Source organism: Sciurus carolinensis, chromosome 7 (assembly GCF_902686445.1).
Source record: "Sciurus carolinensis chromosome 7, mSciCar1.2, whole genome shotgun sequence".
Lineage (NCBI taxonomy): Eukaryota > Metazoa > Chordata > Mammalia > Rodentia > Sciuridae > Sciurus > Sciurus carolinensis.
This window is the reverse complement of record NC_062219.1, coordinates 63217397-63234569: the sequence shown is the minus strand read 5'-3', so window position 1 is coordinate 63234569 and position 17173 is coordinate 63217397. Positions and strand designations below refer to the sequence as shown.

At 34.4% G+C, this 17173-nt stretch overlaps 2 protein-coding genes across 3 annotated transcripts in view; one reads left to right on the top strand and one right to left on the bottom strand.

Moving 5' to 3' along the window:
- Positions 1–1248: 1248 nt before the first annotated feature.
- Positions 1249–17173, bottom strand: part of Ccnc (cyclin C) — a 41441-nt gene continuing 25516 nt past the window's right edge. The window contains exons 12-13 of one of the 2 annotated variants that reach the window (XM_047557840.1): positions 2383–2470; positions 1249–1639 (exon numbers count right to left, since the gene is read on the bottom strand). In XM_047557840.1, the coding sequence (XP_047413796.1) occupies positions 2389–2470 (82 nt within the window). In that variant the 3' untranslated portion in view covers positions 1249–1639; positions 2383–2388. Of the gene's footprint in view, positions 1640–2382; positions 2471–15563; positions 17158–17173 lie in introns of those variants that run through there. The other variant, XM_047557839.1, reaches the window with a different exon arrangement.
- On the top strand, positions 1506–10246 carry Tstd3 (thiosulfate sulfurtransferase like domain containing 3). The gene is made up of 4 exons (XM_047557842.1): positions 1506–1626; positions 8667–8840; positions 8929–9088; positions 9457–10246. Exons 1-4 carry the CDS (start codon positions 1557–1559, stop codon positions 9527–9529), a joined length of 477 nt encoding a protein of 158 aa, XP_047413798.1. The 5' UTR covers positions 1506–1556; the 3' UTR covers positions 9530–10246.

Genomic DNA, 17173 nt, shown 5'->3' with positions numbered 1-17173 from the left:
TTGCTCTAAGGATTCTTAAATAAGCCAGGTTTGGCACTACGCTACATATAGGACATATTAATCTTTTCGGGAAAAATTATATAGGAAAATATTTCTCAATTAATTATTCATGGACCCTGAAAAATAATTGTTTAGTAATATTTATCTTGCAAAACTATAAATTAGATTAAATTTGGCTCATTGAGGCCAAATACATTGTTTCCATATCTTGTGTTCATACTACCTATGGTTTATGATAAATATTCACATTGGGGATGCTATAAATACATATATCCACAGTATATGAGGACATCTTAGTTCAAAGTTAATTCACAAAATAAATTACACAGACTATGGTTTTTGGAAAAGCATAATTGTGAATAAAGTTATGTATATAGAAATGTGGTTTAATTATTGAATTAATTAAAAACGGAATAAAAGGGCATGTTTAATGAAATAATTCCTTGGACATACATTTTAATATTACTTAGAATTAATATCTTGTCTTTTTCCATTGTGAGTTAAATTTCAGACAAATATAGCTTTCATTTTGCTTGGGAATTGAGAATAAACTTAAGGTAATGAGAAACTTTGGTAGTAGGCTGAATAATGTCCTCACCTATTCCAAAGATGTCCATGTTCTAAACCCTGGAAACTGACTGTGTTATTTTACCTGGTAAAAGGGAATTTGCAGATGTCGTTAAAGTATTATCTTGCATTATGTCAATTGTCTGAATGTAAAGGTTCTTATAAAAGACAGACATGAAGGCCAGAGGAAGAAAGGAGATTTTACAACAGAAGCAGGGATGAGAGTTAAATTTAAAGATCCCATGATGCTGGCTTTGAAGCTGGTAAAGGATCATGAGCAAAGGTATAAGACATCCACCCAAAGACAGAAAAGGCAAGTTCTTCCCTAGAGTCTTCCAAAGGAACACAGGCTTGCGGACACATTGATTTTATCCAAGTGTGACTGCTGATCTCCAGAATTGTACATAATAAATTTGTGTCGTTTAGAGTCAGTAAATTTGTAGTAATTTGTCATTGTAGCAATGTGAACTAGTGCACTTTATAAAACAGTTGAATCTAACCCTGACAAAGCTATGATCACATATAGTCAGATATTACCAATTTTTTTGGGAAAAGATAACACTATAAGATTATTTTAATACTGACCTCAACTAAACCAGATATTAAAGTTAAGAACAATTAGAAAAAAGTCATGTAGTCTGCTTTAAATTAATCCAATGTATGAAAGTCATGTTATAAATTGCAGTTTATTTACTTTAAATCTTCATTTTTAAGCTTTGTCATATTTTCTACTTTCCACTTTTAAACTAGCTTTCATTTTAAAAAGGTAACAGAAGCTAAAACAAAAAAGAAAGCATAGCCCTTAGTTTCTTTTCCAAATGATTTAAAACGGCACGATTAGGTCAGCGATTACGCCTTGCGGCATTACCGCGTTCCGCCGGCAGTTGACTGGAGGGCGCTCAAGAGCCGGGAGCGGCGCGCCTGGGGCGGGAGGGAGCGACGGAGGAGGAGGAAGTGGTCAGCGGCGCAGCGGGTGCCAGCGGGCGAGGATGCTCCCCTGGCTGCTGTTCCGGACTGCGCGCAGGGCTGTCCTCGGGTCTGTGGAGACTGAGCTCTGCGGTGAGCTTGACCCCTGGAACAAGGGAGAACTCCTAATCTAAGATGTCAAGGAAGGGATGGCATTAACGAGGGTACTCGATGCTTTAGACTTCCAGTTAAAAATGAGGCCCATTATCACTCTTGGCAAATCTGGGTGGGTTGCACCTACTAGCAGTTCTTGTGCCTTCAGATCCAAGGTTCTCCGGGCCTGGAATTGCTCAGGGAACGCAGGGAGACTGGTAAGCATGGCACCAGATTGTTAGTTGGGAGGGCATGTATAATGGTAGTTACGTGTTTGAGCAGTGAAGGTTAATTCGTGACTCAAAGGTACCAGCAAGATGGCCAGTCTAAGTTTTGCAAGTTACTGGTTGTGACCTACAAGAGAGCAGTGCTCACCGCTGGATGAAACAGTCACCCAGGATTATGACGTATTAGAACTATAAAAATACCTCCCCAGATTTCACAGATACGGAAACAGAAGACGTGAAGGTGGTTAGTGGAGGGGTTGGGTCCAGAGCTCAGATAGGACTTGAGTCCATTTTTTCTGTTTTTTTTGTTTTTTGTTTTTTGTTTTTTGTTTTTTTTTTTTGTTTTTTTTGTTTTGTTTTTTTTGTTTTTTTTTTTTTTTTTGCTTTCCATGCTGCCTCTCCGTAAGCTTCAAATTTTATCTGTGGATGCAGCTGCAGGGGCCCAACATAACACTGCCCCTCCCACTCCTTCTTAACATCCTCTGGAGTTTAAGATGGGTTTTTCTATGCAAATGTTGTTTCCTTTTACCTTTATTTAGCAATCTTTTATTGGGCCCCTAATCTCCCAGGTCTTCTGCTGGGGATACAGCCTTCTACAGTTCAGGAGTTCACCATTTCTGAGGGAAACAGACAAAATAAATAATCACAGCCCACCCTAGTGAAACTCTAGTTTCACTAGTGAAAAGAACAAATCTACCCCCAAGTTGGAGAAAATATTAGAGAAAAGTGCCTTTTTCATTAAAAAAAACTATGCGAATATCACGATTATATTCTCATTAAAACAAACCAAAAAAGTACTGCATAAGTCCCCCTTTGTACATCTCCCTATCCTACTGTCCTCCCCAGATTCTTCTAAATACTTTTTGATGAGCAGACATAAAGGTACATATGAAATTGTATGTATGTAAATGTGATCTAAACATTTCTGCAATTTTTGTCTCACTTAGGTATTCAGAAGTTTTTAAATGCAGCAATATTCCATAGTATGGATTACTACAGTTTACATAAACATTTATTGGTGAATATTGTGATTTCCAGTTTTTTGCTATCATATAAACAGTTCTTCAGTAATTATCATTGTGCATGCCACATTGTGTATATGAACAAGTGCTTTACTAGAATAGATATCTAGAAGTAGAATTGTTAAAGGAGAGGTGACAAGCGACATTTAAATGGTTCTTAACAGAGAGGAAGAGTGTTCCATGTAGATATGAGGGAGAAAAATACCCTCTTCACAAGGAACAGTGTGTGTAAATCCTGAAGGAAAAGCAAAAATAGGCATTTATTGTTTTCCCTGTGTGTTAACTTTTTGTCACTATGACCAATATACTTGTCAAGAACAACTCAGAAGAGGAGAAGTTTATTTTGGCTTATGGTTTCAGAGGTCTCAGTCTATGCTCTGCTGGTTCTCTTGCTGTAGGCCCGAAGTTAGGCAGAACATAATGGCAGAAGGGCTTGGTGGAGAAAAGCTGCTCAGCTCTTCTCTCCTTAAAGCAGAGAAAGAGCTAGAGGGAAGCCAGAGACAAACTAAAATCCCTAAGGGCACACTCCCAGTGACCTACTTTCTCCAGTCATACCCCACCTACGTACATTTACTACCCAGTAGTCTGTTCAAATTATTAATCCATTATATGGATTAATCCACTAATCAGGTCATAGCTCTCATAATGTATTTATTTCATATCTATTTCATTTCATATGTGAACATTCCTGCATTGCCACACATTCTTGCACTGTTTGTGGGGACATCTCATATGGAAACTATAATACACCCTGTATATACATTAACTTCATTTAAATTTCACAGTGACTCATTGAAGGGCATCATAGACTATATTAAGGAGCTTGAACTGTATCCTGTAATGTATACTGTAGGGAGTATCCAGGTGAAATTAGATTATACTAGTGTGGAAACAGCAAAACTACAGATTATTCAAAGTTTAGGCTAAAAGGGTAAACTTCAAAGTATTACTCTTTTTCTTTTCTTCTTTTTTTTTTTTTTTTTTTTTTGTGGTGCAAGTGATCATACACAGGACTTAAGCATGCTAAACACATACTCTCCCATTGAGCTACACCCCCTGGCTCTTTAGTATTACTCTTAAAAATTCCTCAAGAACTACATATCACCTCTTGGCAAATCCCAAACTATCAGTGTTTCTTCAATGTAGGAAGAGATCAGTATTTCTTGATTGAGTACCAGGTCAAGTGGATGATTTACAAGTAGAGGATATGTTGTACAAAACAAAACCCCCAAAATATTGGTTCACTAATTTAAGTGACTAGTTTTGAGTAGAGGTTTATACCATGAGCGACTGGGGGAGCTGAGACTCATGATGGGAACATGCTTGCTTTAGGCTTTTGTTCACTGAGTGGAAAGGCAGGAAATCCAGTCTTCAATGATTATTTCCTCCTTCTACTGTCTTCCCACAGAAATAAAGCTGAATTACAGAAAGTTAAATGTCAGTTTGATTACTCTATAAGAAAAACAACTGATCTCATAAGTTACTTGATGTGATTATTTCCTAACAGCTAAGTACCAAAATCGAGTTTAACATAATTTATAAAATTAGCAGTTTTCAGGATGAATCTAATTACTGTGTATAACCATAAAGCTCTACTTAAAAAAAAAAAAGCATAGTTTTCTGTGTCCTAAAATTAAGAAGTAGTAAGAAGTATGAATTCAGCCTGCCAACTCACAAAACAGTTTAATGAGAAATAATTTGATTCCAGGTGCTTTTAGATTTACTCTTGTAGGCAGAGGAACCAAATTTTTAAAATCTAAAGATGGAAACATGTATCTTTAAAACTTATTTAATGTGTTAAAATATACATAAAATATGCCATTTGAACTTTTTTTTTGTACCAAGGATTGAACTCAGGGGTACCCACTGAGCCACATCCATAGCTCTTTTTATTTTTTATTTTGAGACAGGGTCTCACTAAGGTGCTTCGGGCCTTTCTAAATTGGTGAGGATGGCTTTGAATTTGTTACCCTCCTTCCTCAACCTCCAGAGCTGCTGGGATTACAGGCATGTGTCACCAGACCTAGCTTAAACCACTTTTGAGTGTACAGTTTGGTGGCATTAATTATATCCACAATATTGTGCCAACATCATCACTTTTCTGTTTTTCTTTTTTGTGGTGTTGGGGATAGAGCCCAGGACCTAGTTCATGTTAGGCAAGTGCTCTCCTGCTGAGCTGCAACCCCATCCCACCATCACAATTTTCTATTTCCAGAATTATGGCAAAGGGAAATTCTATACTAGTAAGCAATAACTTCCTAACACTTCCCCCTCCAACTCCTGGTAGCCATTAACTATTGCATTGAATTTGCATATTAGTATATTTTCATATAAATGAAACAATACATTTTTTGTGTCTGGATTATTTCATTGGGTAACTTCATTCCTTCTTTACGGCTGAATAATATCCTATTGTATGTATATACCACATTTTGTTTATTCACCCATTTGTTCATGAAGTTGCTAAGGTGTGGGTCACCCTGCCCAGCATTTTTGTCTTTTCTGTTACAAATATTTTCTTCCTGCCTGCCTCATTTCAAAATGTAAATTTACATTTTTCCATATGTAAATTTAGTATTTAAAAAAAATTTTTTAAATTTGCTCTATTTACTTATACATGACAGCAGAATGCATTTCAATCCATTATACATGAATGGAGCATAACTTTTCATTTCAATGGTTATACATGATGCAGAGTCATACCATTCAGGTAATCTTACATGTATATAGAGTAATAATATCCATCTCATTCCACCATCTTTCCCATCTAAATTTAGCATTTTTGTGAGGACAAATCTTTCTGACTTCTAGTTGTTGTGTCATGTTTAGAATGGGCTTCCTGTCCCAAGATTTAAATTACTCATTCATGCCAGCATGGTAGCACATGCCTGTAATCCCATCCACCCAGGAGGCTGAGGCAGGGTGATTGCAAATTTGAGGCCAGCGTGGGCAACCTAACAAGACCCTGTCAAAATAAAAAATGAAAAGGACTGGGAATGTACCTCAATGGTAACACCCCTGGGTTTAATCCCCAATACCCCCATACACACATAAATTATCCATGCTTGTCTTATATTAGTACTTCTAAGATTAGCTTTTAGATACAAAAGGAATGAGATAACAGGTTGCTTAAAGTTTTCTCCTAGTTAGTTGTCCTACATATTCATTTCCCTATTAATTTGAAATATCACTGTTCATAGATACAGAATTCTCAGTAAGTTATATTGTGGGTCTCTTTTTGGACTTAAAACTTTACACCTTTTTCCTATGCCAGGTCTATAATATTTAAATCAATTTCACTTTATAATACATTTAATACTATAACAAAATTTGAATCATTACTTCTCCTACCCCTGAAACATCATTTACCTTTCTTATAAGTGGTCATTTTTGTGAAATATGAATATTAACAATTTTTTGGCTATTTTTTAATCTTACTCTTTTTTTTTGCAGTGCTGGGGATCGAACCCAGGGCCTTATGCTTGCAAGGCAAGCACTCTACCAACTGAGCTATATCCCCAGCCCCTATTTTTTAATCTTTTTAAAAATTTTAGACCTATACAAAAGTTGCAAAAATAAAGCAGTTCCCTTTATTCTTACACAACTTGTCCTAACATAAACATCTAACAGTACAATTAGTGAAATCAGGAAATTGATATTTACAAGAATACTAACTATAGACCTTGTTTAAATTTCATCAGTTTTCTCATTTATGGACCTTTATAGTTTTTTTGTTTTTGTTTTTGTTTTTTCCTTTTTAAGTACTGGGGATTGAACCTAGGAATACTCTATCACTGAGCTACATGCCTAGCCCTTTTTATTTTGAAACAGGTTCTCACTTAGTTGCTGAGGGCCTCCCTAGGTTGCTGAGGCTGGCCCCAAACTTGGCAATCCTATTGCTTCAGCCTCTCATGATGCTGGGATTACAGGCATGCACCACTGCACCAAGTCCTTTTTATAGTCCCAGTCCAATCCAGGATTTATGTTACATTGTCATGTTTCCTTAGCCTCCTCCCATCTTTGATAGTTTCACAGTCTTTGTCATGATGGTGACACTTTTTAGAGGTACTGGTTATTTTGTAGACTGAGTTTTGTTCTGATTAGATTCCAGGCATGCATTTTTGGCAAGAAAACTAAGGAATGTGCTTTTCTCAGTGTATCATATGATGTGCTTTTCTCAGTGTATCATATGAAGTCCAGGAAGTACATGTTGTCAACAAGGCTTATTATTAATGAACTTATCTTTGAATAACTGGTAACAGTGGGATCTTTCAGCTTTCTCCCTTTATAACTAGCAAGTATCTTGTGGGGAGATATTCCATTTCTAATCATACTTTCATTCACTAAAGCTTGTATTCAGCAGTGGTTTTTACCTGCAACAAATATTACTGGAGTGTCTGCCAGTGATTTTTCTATTTCCATTATCCCTTCTATGTTTGTCAGCTGGAATTCCAATATATGATCATCCCTTCTCCCCACTTGTTTAATAATATACTTATATCAATGTGAACCTATCAATTTTTGAGTTATTGTTCAATACCATTATGTTACCATTTACTTAGCGTTAGCAGTGCCATCAGGAACTTACAAATGCAGTTTAAAATGTAAGGTCTTGACATCTAACATATGGTTATTTTTGCTTAAAAAAGGAAACTAGATTAAAATTTTCTTAATATTGTAAATTGGATTAGAATAAAATTTTCAAGTTACTTCCATAATTCAGTTGAAAAGTGAATGCGTATTTATAAGCTCCTGCCAATTAAAAGGCTTGGAGAGAGAATATGGAGAAAGATTGCTAGCATCAAGCAAGCATTCAGGGCAAAAGGACAACTATATCCTGTTGCTCAGAGTTAGGATGAAAACATAAGTGTAAAAATTATTTTTCTATATTCTGCTCACACTTTTGACACCAAACATGGGTTTTCTATACAAGCAATTCTCGAACTCCCTGTGGACCAACTGGGTATCTTACAACTTAATTCTGAATTTAACTACCCAGAGGTACTGAAAACACCACAGATAAAGGGCCCAGTCACACAAGACTGCCCTCACTTCAGACATAAATTACAATTTCCAGGCCTCCCACAGTTCTAACTGGCTATAAATCAACAGTTCCCACTACCCCTTCTTAGGTTGAGTAATTTGCTAGATTGGCTCAGGGAAACACGTTTATCTCTTTATTTTAGATAATATAATAAAGGGTACGGTGGATAGCCAGATAAAGAGGTACTTAGTATGAGCAGGAGCTCTGTGCATGGAACCAGAGTGGAAGACCAAATATTAGAACAAAAGACACTTCTAGCACTATCATTCAGGAAATTATAAGCATTTTAGGAAGCAGGGGCAGAAAGCAAATAATGTATTACATTACAATTCAAAATGAATACAGTTTTATTTTTTTTTAAAAGAAAAAGATCAACTATAGTTAGATGACTAACACTAGGGAGGAAACACTTAACCTCTTTTTTTAAATTTTTTACAGATTGCATTTTGATTCATTGTATACAAACGGGGTACATCATTTTATTCCTATGGTTGTACGTGATATAGATTCATACCATTCGTATATGTACGTAGGGTAATGATGTCTATCTCATTCCACCATTTTTCATACCCCTTCTCCCTCTCATTTCCCTCGCAGATAAATGGATGGAATTGGAGAATATCATGCTAAGTGAAATAAGCCAATCCCAAAAAACCATAGGCTGAATATTAACCTACTCTTTTAGGCTCATAATAGTGATATTACTTTAAAATTGCTCAAATTGTAAATTTTTTTTTTTTTTTCCAGATTTGAAGTCAATAAAGGGAAGCTGCCAGAATTTTTGTACTGCTATTTCTAAGGATGTCACTTATAAGGAACTCAAAAACCTGTTGAATTCCAAAAACATTATGTTAATTGATGTCAGAGAGACATGGGAAATTCTTGAATATGGGAAAATCCCAGGATCTGTCAACATACCATGTGAGTGAAATGTGTCTTTAAGCTATTTAAGAAATATATTTTTTCAATAATAATAAAAATTAATTGAAATTCTTCATTTTTTCCCCAGTGAATGAGGTAAGTGAAGCTCTACAGATGAACCCAAGAGACTTCAAAGAAAAGTACCATGAAGTAAAGCCATCCAAATCTGACAGTCTAGTGTTTTCTTGTTTAGCTGGAGTGAGAAGCAAAAAGGCTCTGGACACAGCAATATCTCTGGGCTTTCACAGGTGTGTAAGATAAAAGAAAAAATAGATTCATGAATGTATATTGCAATGTCTCATATACATTTACTGAGACACTTTGGGAGATAGAGATGTAGATTAGTGGTAGAGCACTTACCTAGCATGCTTAGGCCCTGCATTTGATCCCCCAGCATCATATAAAAATTTTTTTTCCCTTATAATTACTGTTAATAAATGCAGGATAGCAACACAAAGAGCTTCTATCTTTTCATCTTACTCAAAAGCAACACAATCTTTTAAATAGTCTTAGAGTCTAATGAGTTCTATTACATTATTTCTGAAGTTTCTATGAAACCCTGTTATAAAACTGGAGAAAATGTTTATAACACCAACTCTTTGATGTGTGTTTCCAGGGCTCAACACTATGCTGGAGGATGGAAGGAATGGGAAACCTATGAATTTTCAGAAAACAAACAAGGAAATTGAGTTCTGGAATACAAACTGGCTCTTTCCTTGTGTACCTGCAGCCTGGGATAGTTCAATGAGCAAAAGAAAAATGTATTCCTGGAAGTAGTGGTTCATTCTAAGGGGGATTATATATAAGTCAACAACTTGTCCAGTCTTTTTCTCATATGTAAATTGAGAATACCACTCCCCTACCCATTTTCAAAGGCTATTGAGGATTAAGATAATGTATATGACTTGCCATGGAAATACAAGTTTGGATTCTAGAAGTTAATTTTTAAGTAATTCAGGATAGTTCAATATTATTCTAAAAAACCAGGTTACTTGTATTGCCTAATTGCACATGACTATTAATATTAATATAACTTCTATTAATCAAATAAGCTATTAACTAAAACAGTAGATTAACAGGCAGACTTCACCTTAAAAAAATAAAGTAAAACCAAGAATCTGGGATCAAGTTGGGTATGGCAGTACATGGCCCATAATCCCAGCTACTTGGGGGGCTAAGGCAGGTAGATCCCAAGTTCAAAGCCAGCCTAGGCAACTCAGCTAGACCTTATCTTAAAACAAAATTTTTAAAAAAAGGGGAGCTGAGAATATAGCTCAGTGGTAGGGTACTTATCTAGAATGTGTGAGGCCCTGTGTTTGGTTCCCAGAACTACACAAAAGAAAACAAACAAACAAACAAAAAAAAAAAACCCTAGAGAAACAGGTAAAATCTGAATAAGGAAAATGTCAATAGCACACAGCGACTCATGGTAGTATTATAATTTGCAATTTAAAAAATTAATGACTAATATGGGGATAGAAACCAAAACAGTGATTACTTCTGTGGTGGGTAGATTTAACTGGAAAAGACAAGGAATTAACTTCCTAGGGTGATGGAGTATCTCAAATGAGGTACTGTACATAAGTATACATGTTCAAAAACTCATTGAAGCAAAGAAAAAAATGGGTTTTTCTATTAGTAATTATACTTAAATTGAAAAATAATGAAAACAGAAAAAGTCTAAATATAAGTGACGCCCAAAACCATGGCTATATCTATTTGAAATGTTAAGTCCTACACTTGTTAGTGTGCTAGTACACTAATGACAAAATAAATCTGCTTTCTCATCTGTGCCTCTTCTGACCCTTCTGTTTTTATTCTCATCCATGTAGTCATTCAGATCATGTAAGGCCTCAGGACTAACTAAAGATTTGATCTGTCCTAAATAAGATGGAAAGCTTTGGAGAATCTGGAGATGTGATCATCTTGAACTGACAATGTCAGTCTAGTTTCTTGCAGACTAAGCTCCCTCAAGAAAATTGGAAAATGCACATGTGTGTCACATACACAAATACGTATGGTCCGTTTAAAAGCATTAATTATGGAAGCAACAATTATTTGAAGTTATGATTTCAGGGAGAAGGAAAGTTGTTGAGAATGAACCAATAATGAAGTACTGGGCCCATCAAGGAAGAGGAACCTGTGTAATACACCATGCTTTTAGTTAGACTACTAAGTAGAAGTAAGCCAGAAATTGACCAGCTCTCACAAAAGCTTAAGATAAACTTTGAATCCATTAAATCCTGAATGAATTAGGTGACGTTCCTGATACCCTAAGGGCCCATCATAAGTAGACCCTGTCTGGAGAAAAATGTATTTTTAGTAAGAGCAGGGGTTGGCAATAGTTTAGAAATATTATAGGCTTATAGGTTTGTGTTGCCCCTACTCAGCTCTGCTGTTGTATCACAACAAAAGCAGCCACAGATAACACATGAATATTTAAGTGTGATTATATTCCAATAAAAATTTTGTATGGGCCCTTAGGTTTGAATTTTATATAAGTTTCATGTATTGCCAAATATTATTATTATTTGAATAATTTTTCTACAATTTAAAAACAAACACAAGCCAGACAAAAACAGGTGGGCAGGCCATGTTTGGCCTATGGGTATAGTTTGTAGATGACTGAGTTAGAGTCACAAATTATCCCTACAATTTTTCATAAACAATGTTCAGAATTCTATCAAAACTTAACTAGGGGTCTAGGACTGTGGCTCAGTGATGGAGTGCTAGACTGGCATGTGAGGTACTGGGTTCAATCCTCAGCACCACATAAAAATAAAAAAGGTATTGTGTCCATCTACAACTTAAAAAAAAAAAAAAAAAAAAAAACAACTTTTTTAAAGAAAAAAAAAATTTACTTAAGTAGGCCCTGCAACTAAGTAGAAGCTCATGACTGAAAATAATACTACTACTTTCCACAGAAGAACTACTATATATTGAAATTTTCAGACAGACTTTAACTGTGATTAATATATCAAATAGCTTAGATAAAAAGGAAAATTTTATCAGAGCAATGGAAACAAAAAAGTATCAAAATGAAAATCCTAGAACTTAAAAATACAATAACTGAAATTAAACACTCAACAGATGGTAAATGGGTTTAGCAGGTCAGACACAGCTTATGACAGGATTAGAGAAAAAAACAGTGGTATAGGTATTAATATGGATGACTCACAATGTTGAGAAAAAACTTTAAAGAATGGGAGAATATCACTCTTATTTGATAATTCAAGCATAGGTTGAAATTTTTAGAAATGTATGAGAAAAGCTGGATTATATTTTTAAGTGCTATGTGTACTCTACAGCACTCTCAGAACAGAAGAAAGAAGTCCTAGAAAAGGTGGCAGCAATTGACAGTTCTGAATCCATGGTTCAGGTTTCTTTTATTCATACTGACTTTCTTTCCTGTTTATGATCTCAGCAGGGTCTCTTAAGATTCTGTGGTAATGTACCCTTTCGCTATTTTAGAATGCATATGCCATAAGAATACTGCATAGTGGTATGATCAGCAGCTACTTTTTGAGGAATTTTGTATTATCAAAGACAAATGAAAAACTTGAATGCTATTCTCACCATCCAATAAAAAATACTGTTCAATGTCTATACGGACTCCAGAAAACAAACTGTGTCATCAACACTTTTCAGTGCTAAAGATTTCTCCAGGAGCAAGGGTAAGGAAGGGAAAAGGAAGGAGAAAAATGTTTAAAGGCATTATAATAGTAGAGTCTGGTTCAAGTGTATCCAAGTGGGGATAATAATAGTTCCTATCTCAATACAATTTTGAAGATTAAATCAGATAATAGGTGAATATTTAAAACTATTTTTATAATCATCATTATTTCTGCGAGAATCTGTAGCATCTGGTATCTGGTTATAGGCAGTTGATATTCTGGGTTGCTGTTTGCATTCATTTAGCATTTATGGATAGGGAAGGCAGGTGAAATTCCAGCTAAAGATCTGGATACAGGGGCTGGGGATACAGCTCAGTTGGACCCTGGGTTCAATCCCCAGCACTGTTTAAAAAAAAAAAAAAAAATTTAAATTAAATGATTGAAGATCTGGGTACAGGAATGGCAGTGAAACCCCTTAGAGAAAACAGAAAAGTAAACTGAAATCTGAATGTTGAACAATGAGATAACTAGCTCCCTGTACTCACTTGTCTCCAAGAACTCAGACAGCTCAGCTTGCTCCACCTGAGATAGAAAGCTAGAAGATTCCTACCTGGAAAAGCTGATCCATCCCAAAGGAAAATGAGAAAATGATGCTAGGGGTGAGAGGATGGCCAATGAAAATGTTTTGTTGCTCCTTTATCTTACAATGAAGCCCACCACTAGAAAGTTCTGTGTACAGAAACCTCTGTTCTTCAATATGAAGACCCTCAGAAAAATAAGGCATTCTAACTTGAAAGATTATGAACAAATCATATAGAAAGAAAACTTCAAGGAAATGCTGGTAATATAGGGAACACAAAATTTCAAAACAACCAAAAAACCTAAATTAGTATCCGTAGAATAACAATACATTGAACTCTCAAACAACAACAAGGTGCTATATAAAAGACTTAGATATCAACTATACAAGAGAAAACAAAGGGAAGTCCCAATATGATCAATTCTACAACAACAGTGGTGCTACTTTGACCTAGAATATAATGAGACTAAAGAATGAAGGACTCAGGAAAAATGTCTCCCCATGAGTGATTTTGAGGAATACAAAAATAGTAACAAATGATTCTGGGATAAATTAATAGACAAAACAAAGTGAATCAAACATATTACAACCAAGATAATTATTATTTCCAGAAAGAAAAAAATATTTTAAGAGGAAATACAATCAGAGTAATATAAATGACACTTTCTATGTATACCTAATATATATTAAATATGAATTTAACAAAAATTGCATAATTACATGATAGAAGTCCCAGTGTAGGGCCAGGATGGAGAAGGGGAAGAACAGGGGAGGGTGAATGAAAAAAGCAAAACCTTTGTCTTATGTAGCAGGAAGTTAGAAGATATTTACAATTGAAAAAAACCGAATAAAAGAAAAACAGGAAGGCTAAGCAGAAGAGGCACTACAGTAAAGTATCTGGAGCTCAGAAACCCAGGTTTTAAGAATGAGAATCTAAGCTCTGGCACTTAATTCATCTTTAACCCTTCTGTTTCTGAATTTCCTCATTTCTAAAGTAAGACTGCTCTGAGAATTGACTTAATAAACAGAGGGCATACAACATACTCGGCACACAGTAACTACCAATTAATAATGCTATATCAAAAGTCTGTTACTTAGAAATGAAAAAGTAAACAGAAGTTAAAGTGTGGAGAGTGGGAATGAAAGGTAGGTAGAATGGGACAGGTATCTAACATTTTCCTTATGTGGTAAAGTAACTGTCCAATGCAAGCCATTATATAATTTTATGAATGTGCTTTTAAATTTTTTATATTAAAAAATTAAAAGGAAACAACTGAAATTAATTTTAATAGTTTTATTTAATCCTATGTATCCAAAATATTATCATTTAAAATGTAATCGTTATAAACAAATTACTGAGATTTGACATTCTTGTTTTGTACTAAGCACTTGAAATCTAACATGTAATTTTACATTTACAGCACATCTCAGTTCAGATTAGCCACATTTCAAATGTTCAATAGCCATAAGGAGCTAGTGGCTATCATACTGAATAGTGTATCCTATAATTGATTTTTAAAAGCCATACACATCTTCAGTAGTTGGTAAATTACAGGAAGAAACAAACAGCCACTACATGCCTCCTGATGCAAGACTACTATCTTATACAGTAGTCTATATCCCAAAAGAACCTGAATGTAATCAAGTCTTTAGGTTCAATTACCAATTTTTATAAAATACACAGAAGACATGTTAAATGGCATGTGAAGGACTTAATCAACAAAATTCATGTCATGAGGAACTTTTAATAGACAACCACACCAAAAAAGGGGAATTTTTAAAGTGAGATAAAGAACCCATAAATTCAAAACAAAGAATTTACCAATGAATTGCAAAGTTGTATAGTCCTTATTTAAATCCTGACTCAAACAAATGGATTTTTTTTATATTTATGAAATAACTGAAAATTTGAATTGAGTATTTGATAATCTTTTTACTAATTCTTTTTTTTAGGCATACTGTAAGGTTTTTAAAAAGAACCAGTATCTCTTAGGAGCAGATACTGAAATATTTATAAATGAAATGAAGGGGTGGGGGGGAAGGGGAAAAAAATAAACAGAATGAATCAAACAACATTACCCTATGTAAATTTATGATTACACAAATGGTACGCCATGTACAAACAGAGAAACAACATGTATCCCATTTGTTTACAATAAAAAATAAAATAAAATAAAATAAAAAAAATAAAAAATAAAAAAATAAATGAAATGAAATGACACAGTATCTAGGATCTGCTTCAAAACAAAATGCAAATTGGAGAGCTGGAGGCTTAGATAAAATGAAATTGGCTATGAATTGATGGACATTCACTATATTGCTTTATTTGCTCTTATATATTGTTTTAAATTTTCCACAGTAAGTGGCTGCAAACAAGACTATGAGGCATATGTATTAATTTAAAAAGTTAACTTTGGGCTGGGGATATAGCTCAGTTGGTAGAGTGCTTGCAAGGTCCTGGGTTCAATCCCCAGCACCACAAAAAAAAAAAAAAAAAAAAAAAAAAAGGTAACTTTTAAAAAGATAGGTAAGTTTAAAGGAAAAATTTACAGTTAAATATTGTGATAAATAATCACTCTGCCCATCCATCCCAAACCCCAACATTAATTTCTTCAGACCTGAGGAGAGTTTGTTTTCTTATTTTTTACCCTACTATAAGCATAGCAGACACACATGGGTCATTGGTACTAATTTTATACATTGTCTCCCTTTCCAGCTCATCTGATACTCTCCATAAGAAAACAGGACTTTTAAAATCTGTTTATAAACCATTTGAAATCATCCCCTTGACAAAATATAGAAGACCTTAATACTTATCTAAAGAAGGAGTCTCAGAAAACAACATAAGGCAAATTCAAATAGATGAATTCAAGACACTAGTCAATATAGCTGAAGAATTTACTTTTATTCTTGCAGGCTTATCCTAGGAAGTCAACATTTAATAATCCATTGTTCACAATTTATTTATAGAAAATTTTTTAATCCTTAAATTGTACAATATCCTATGACTCCAAGTTTTATCACTCTCCTTCAGGTCTGAAGAAAATGATTAATTTATTAAGTTCCACAGATAGCATAGTCCACTGACATAACATTTAGTCTGAAGGTCTTACACTCATGAAAATTAAGAATAGCCAGTATCAAACTGGCCTGAAACCTGATTGTATTCCTGGCTCAGGATACCTGCAGTAAATCTGTTAAGTCCACATTAAGACACAAAATTAAACTAGGGCACATATTTATAAAAAATTTTTTTCACAGATTAAAAATTAACATTAAAAATTTACCAAAATTTTACCGCATTATAGTATTTTATTCAATTAAACTTTCAAAATGTCTAATTGTGAATTAATTGCAAATAACTTCATGTAGGATTTATTTTTTAAAAAAGTTTGCCCAGCATTTCAAAATGGTTACGGAATTAATATAACTTTTAAAATTTCAAAGTATCCTATACATATTGCACTTTTCTGCTAGGCCGGGCTAGTATCTTCCATGGCAAGACACCAAAACTACTGAATAAAATACATATTAAAATCAATAGGTACTTGATTAATTTCCCTGAAATTATCAACATCATTATCAAAATCTTCCAGGATTTTGTAAGATTTGATTCCTTAAATACAGTTTTAAAGTTTAACTTCCAGAAGGGGAAAAACCCCTCACATATTGACTTTATGTCCTTTTTTTGGTCCCTCAATGACCAAAGAATTTTTTTAAACAAATTATGTTTCATGTTTCCTGGCTTAATAAAAAGCTACAATTTCTTTCATTCAAATTAACAAATAATATACTAATCAAAAGCTATTAATCATGAAATGTCTATGTATGTCTGTCTGTAGGTCCCATAGAACCTTTCCAAACTTTTATAATTAAGATATTTTTATCAATTATGTACTAGAATCAAATCAGGTAAAGAAAAACTTATTTTGCAAAAATAAAATCACTTCCCAATATGCTTGACAGAAACAAGCTATTCATTTTCATTTGTGTTCCACTGAAGACATTACTGAAATCTGTCCAATGGTCTATTTCCAAGTGATCCACTACGGAATTCTTCGGAATGTTTTAAGATTGGCTGTAGCTAGAGTTCTGACTTCCATTTGGACCCTGCTCTCCTTCACTGTTCAAATGGGGAA

What these genes read in the sequence shown, in the direction of transcription:
- Tstd3 (XM_047557842.1), top strand. Translation starts at nt 1,557, where the DNA reads ATGCTCCCCTGGCTGCTGTTCCGGACTGCGCGCAGGGCTGTCCTCGGG. An exon ending in TGTGGAGACTGAGCTCTGCG is followed by an intron (nt 1,627 to 8,666) that starts GTGAGCTTGACC and finishes TTTTTTTTCCAG; the next exon opens with ATTTGAAGTCAATAAAGGGA. An exon ending in ATATCTCTGGGCTTTCACAG is followed by an intron (nt 9,089 to 9,456) that starts GTGTGTAAGATA and finishes GTGTGTTTCCAG; the next exon opens with GGCTCAACACTATGCTGGAG.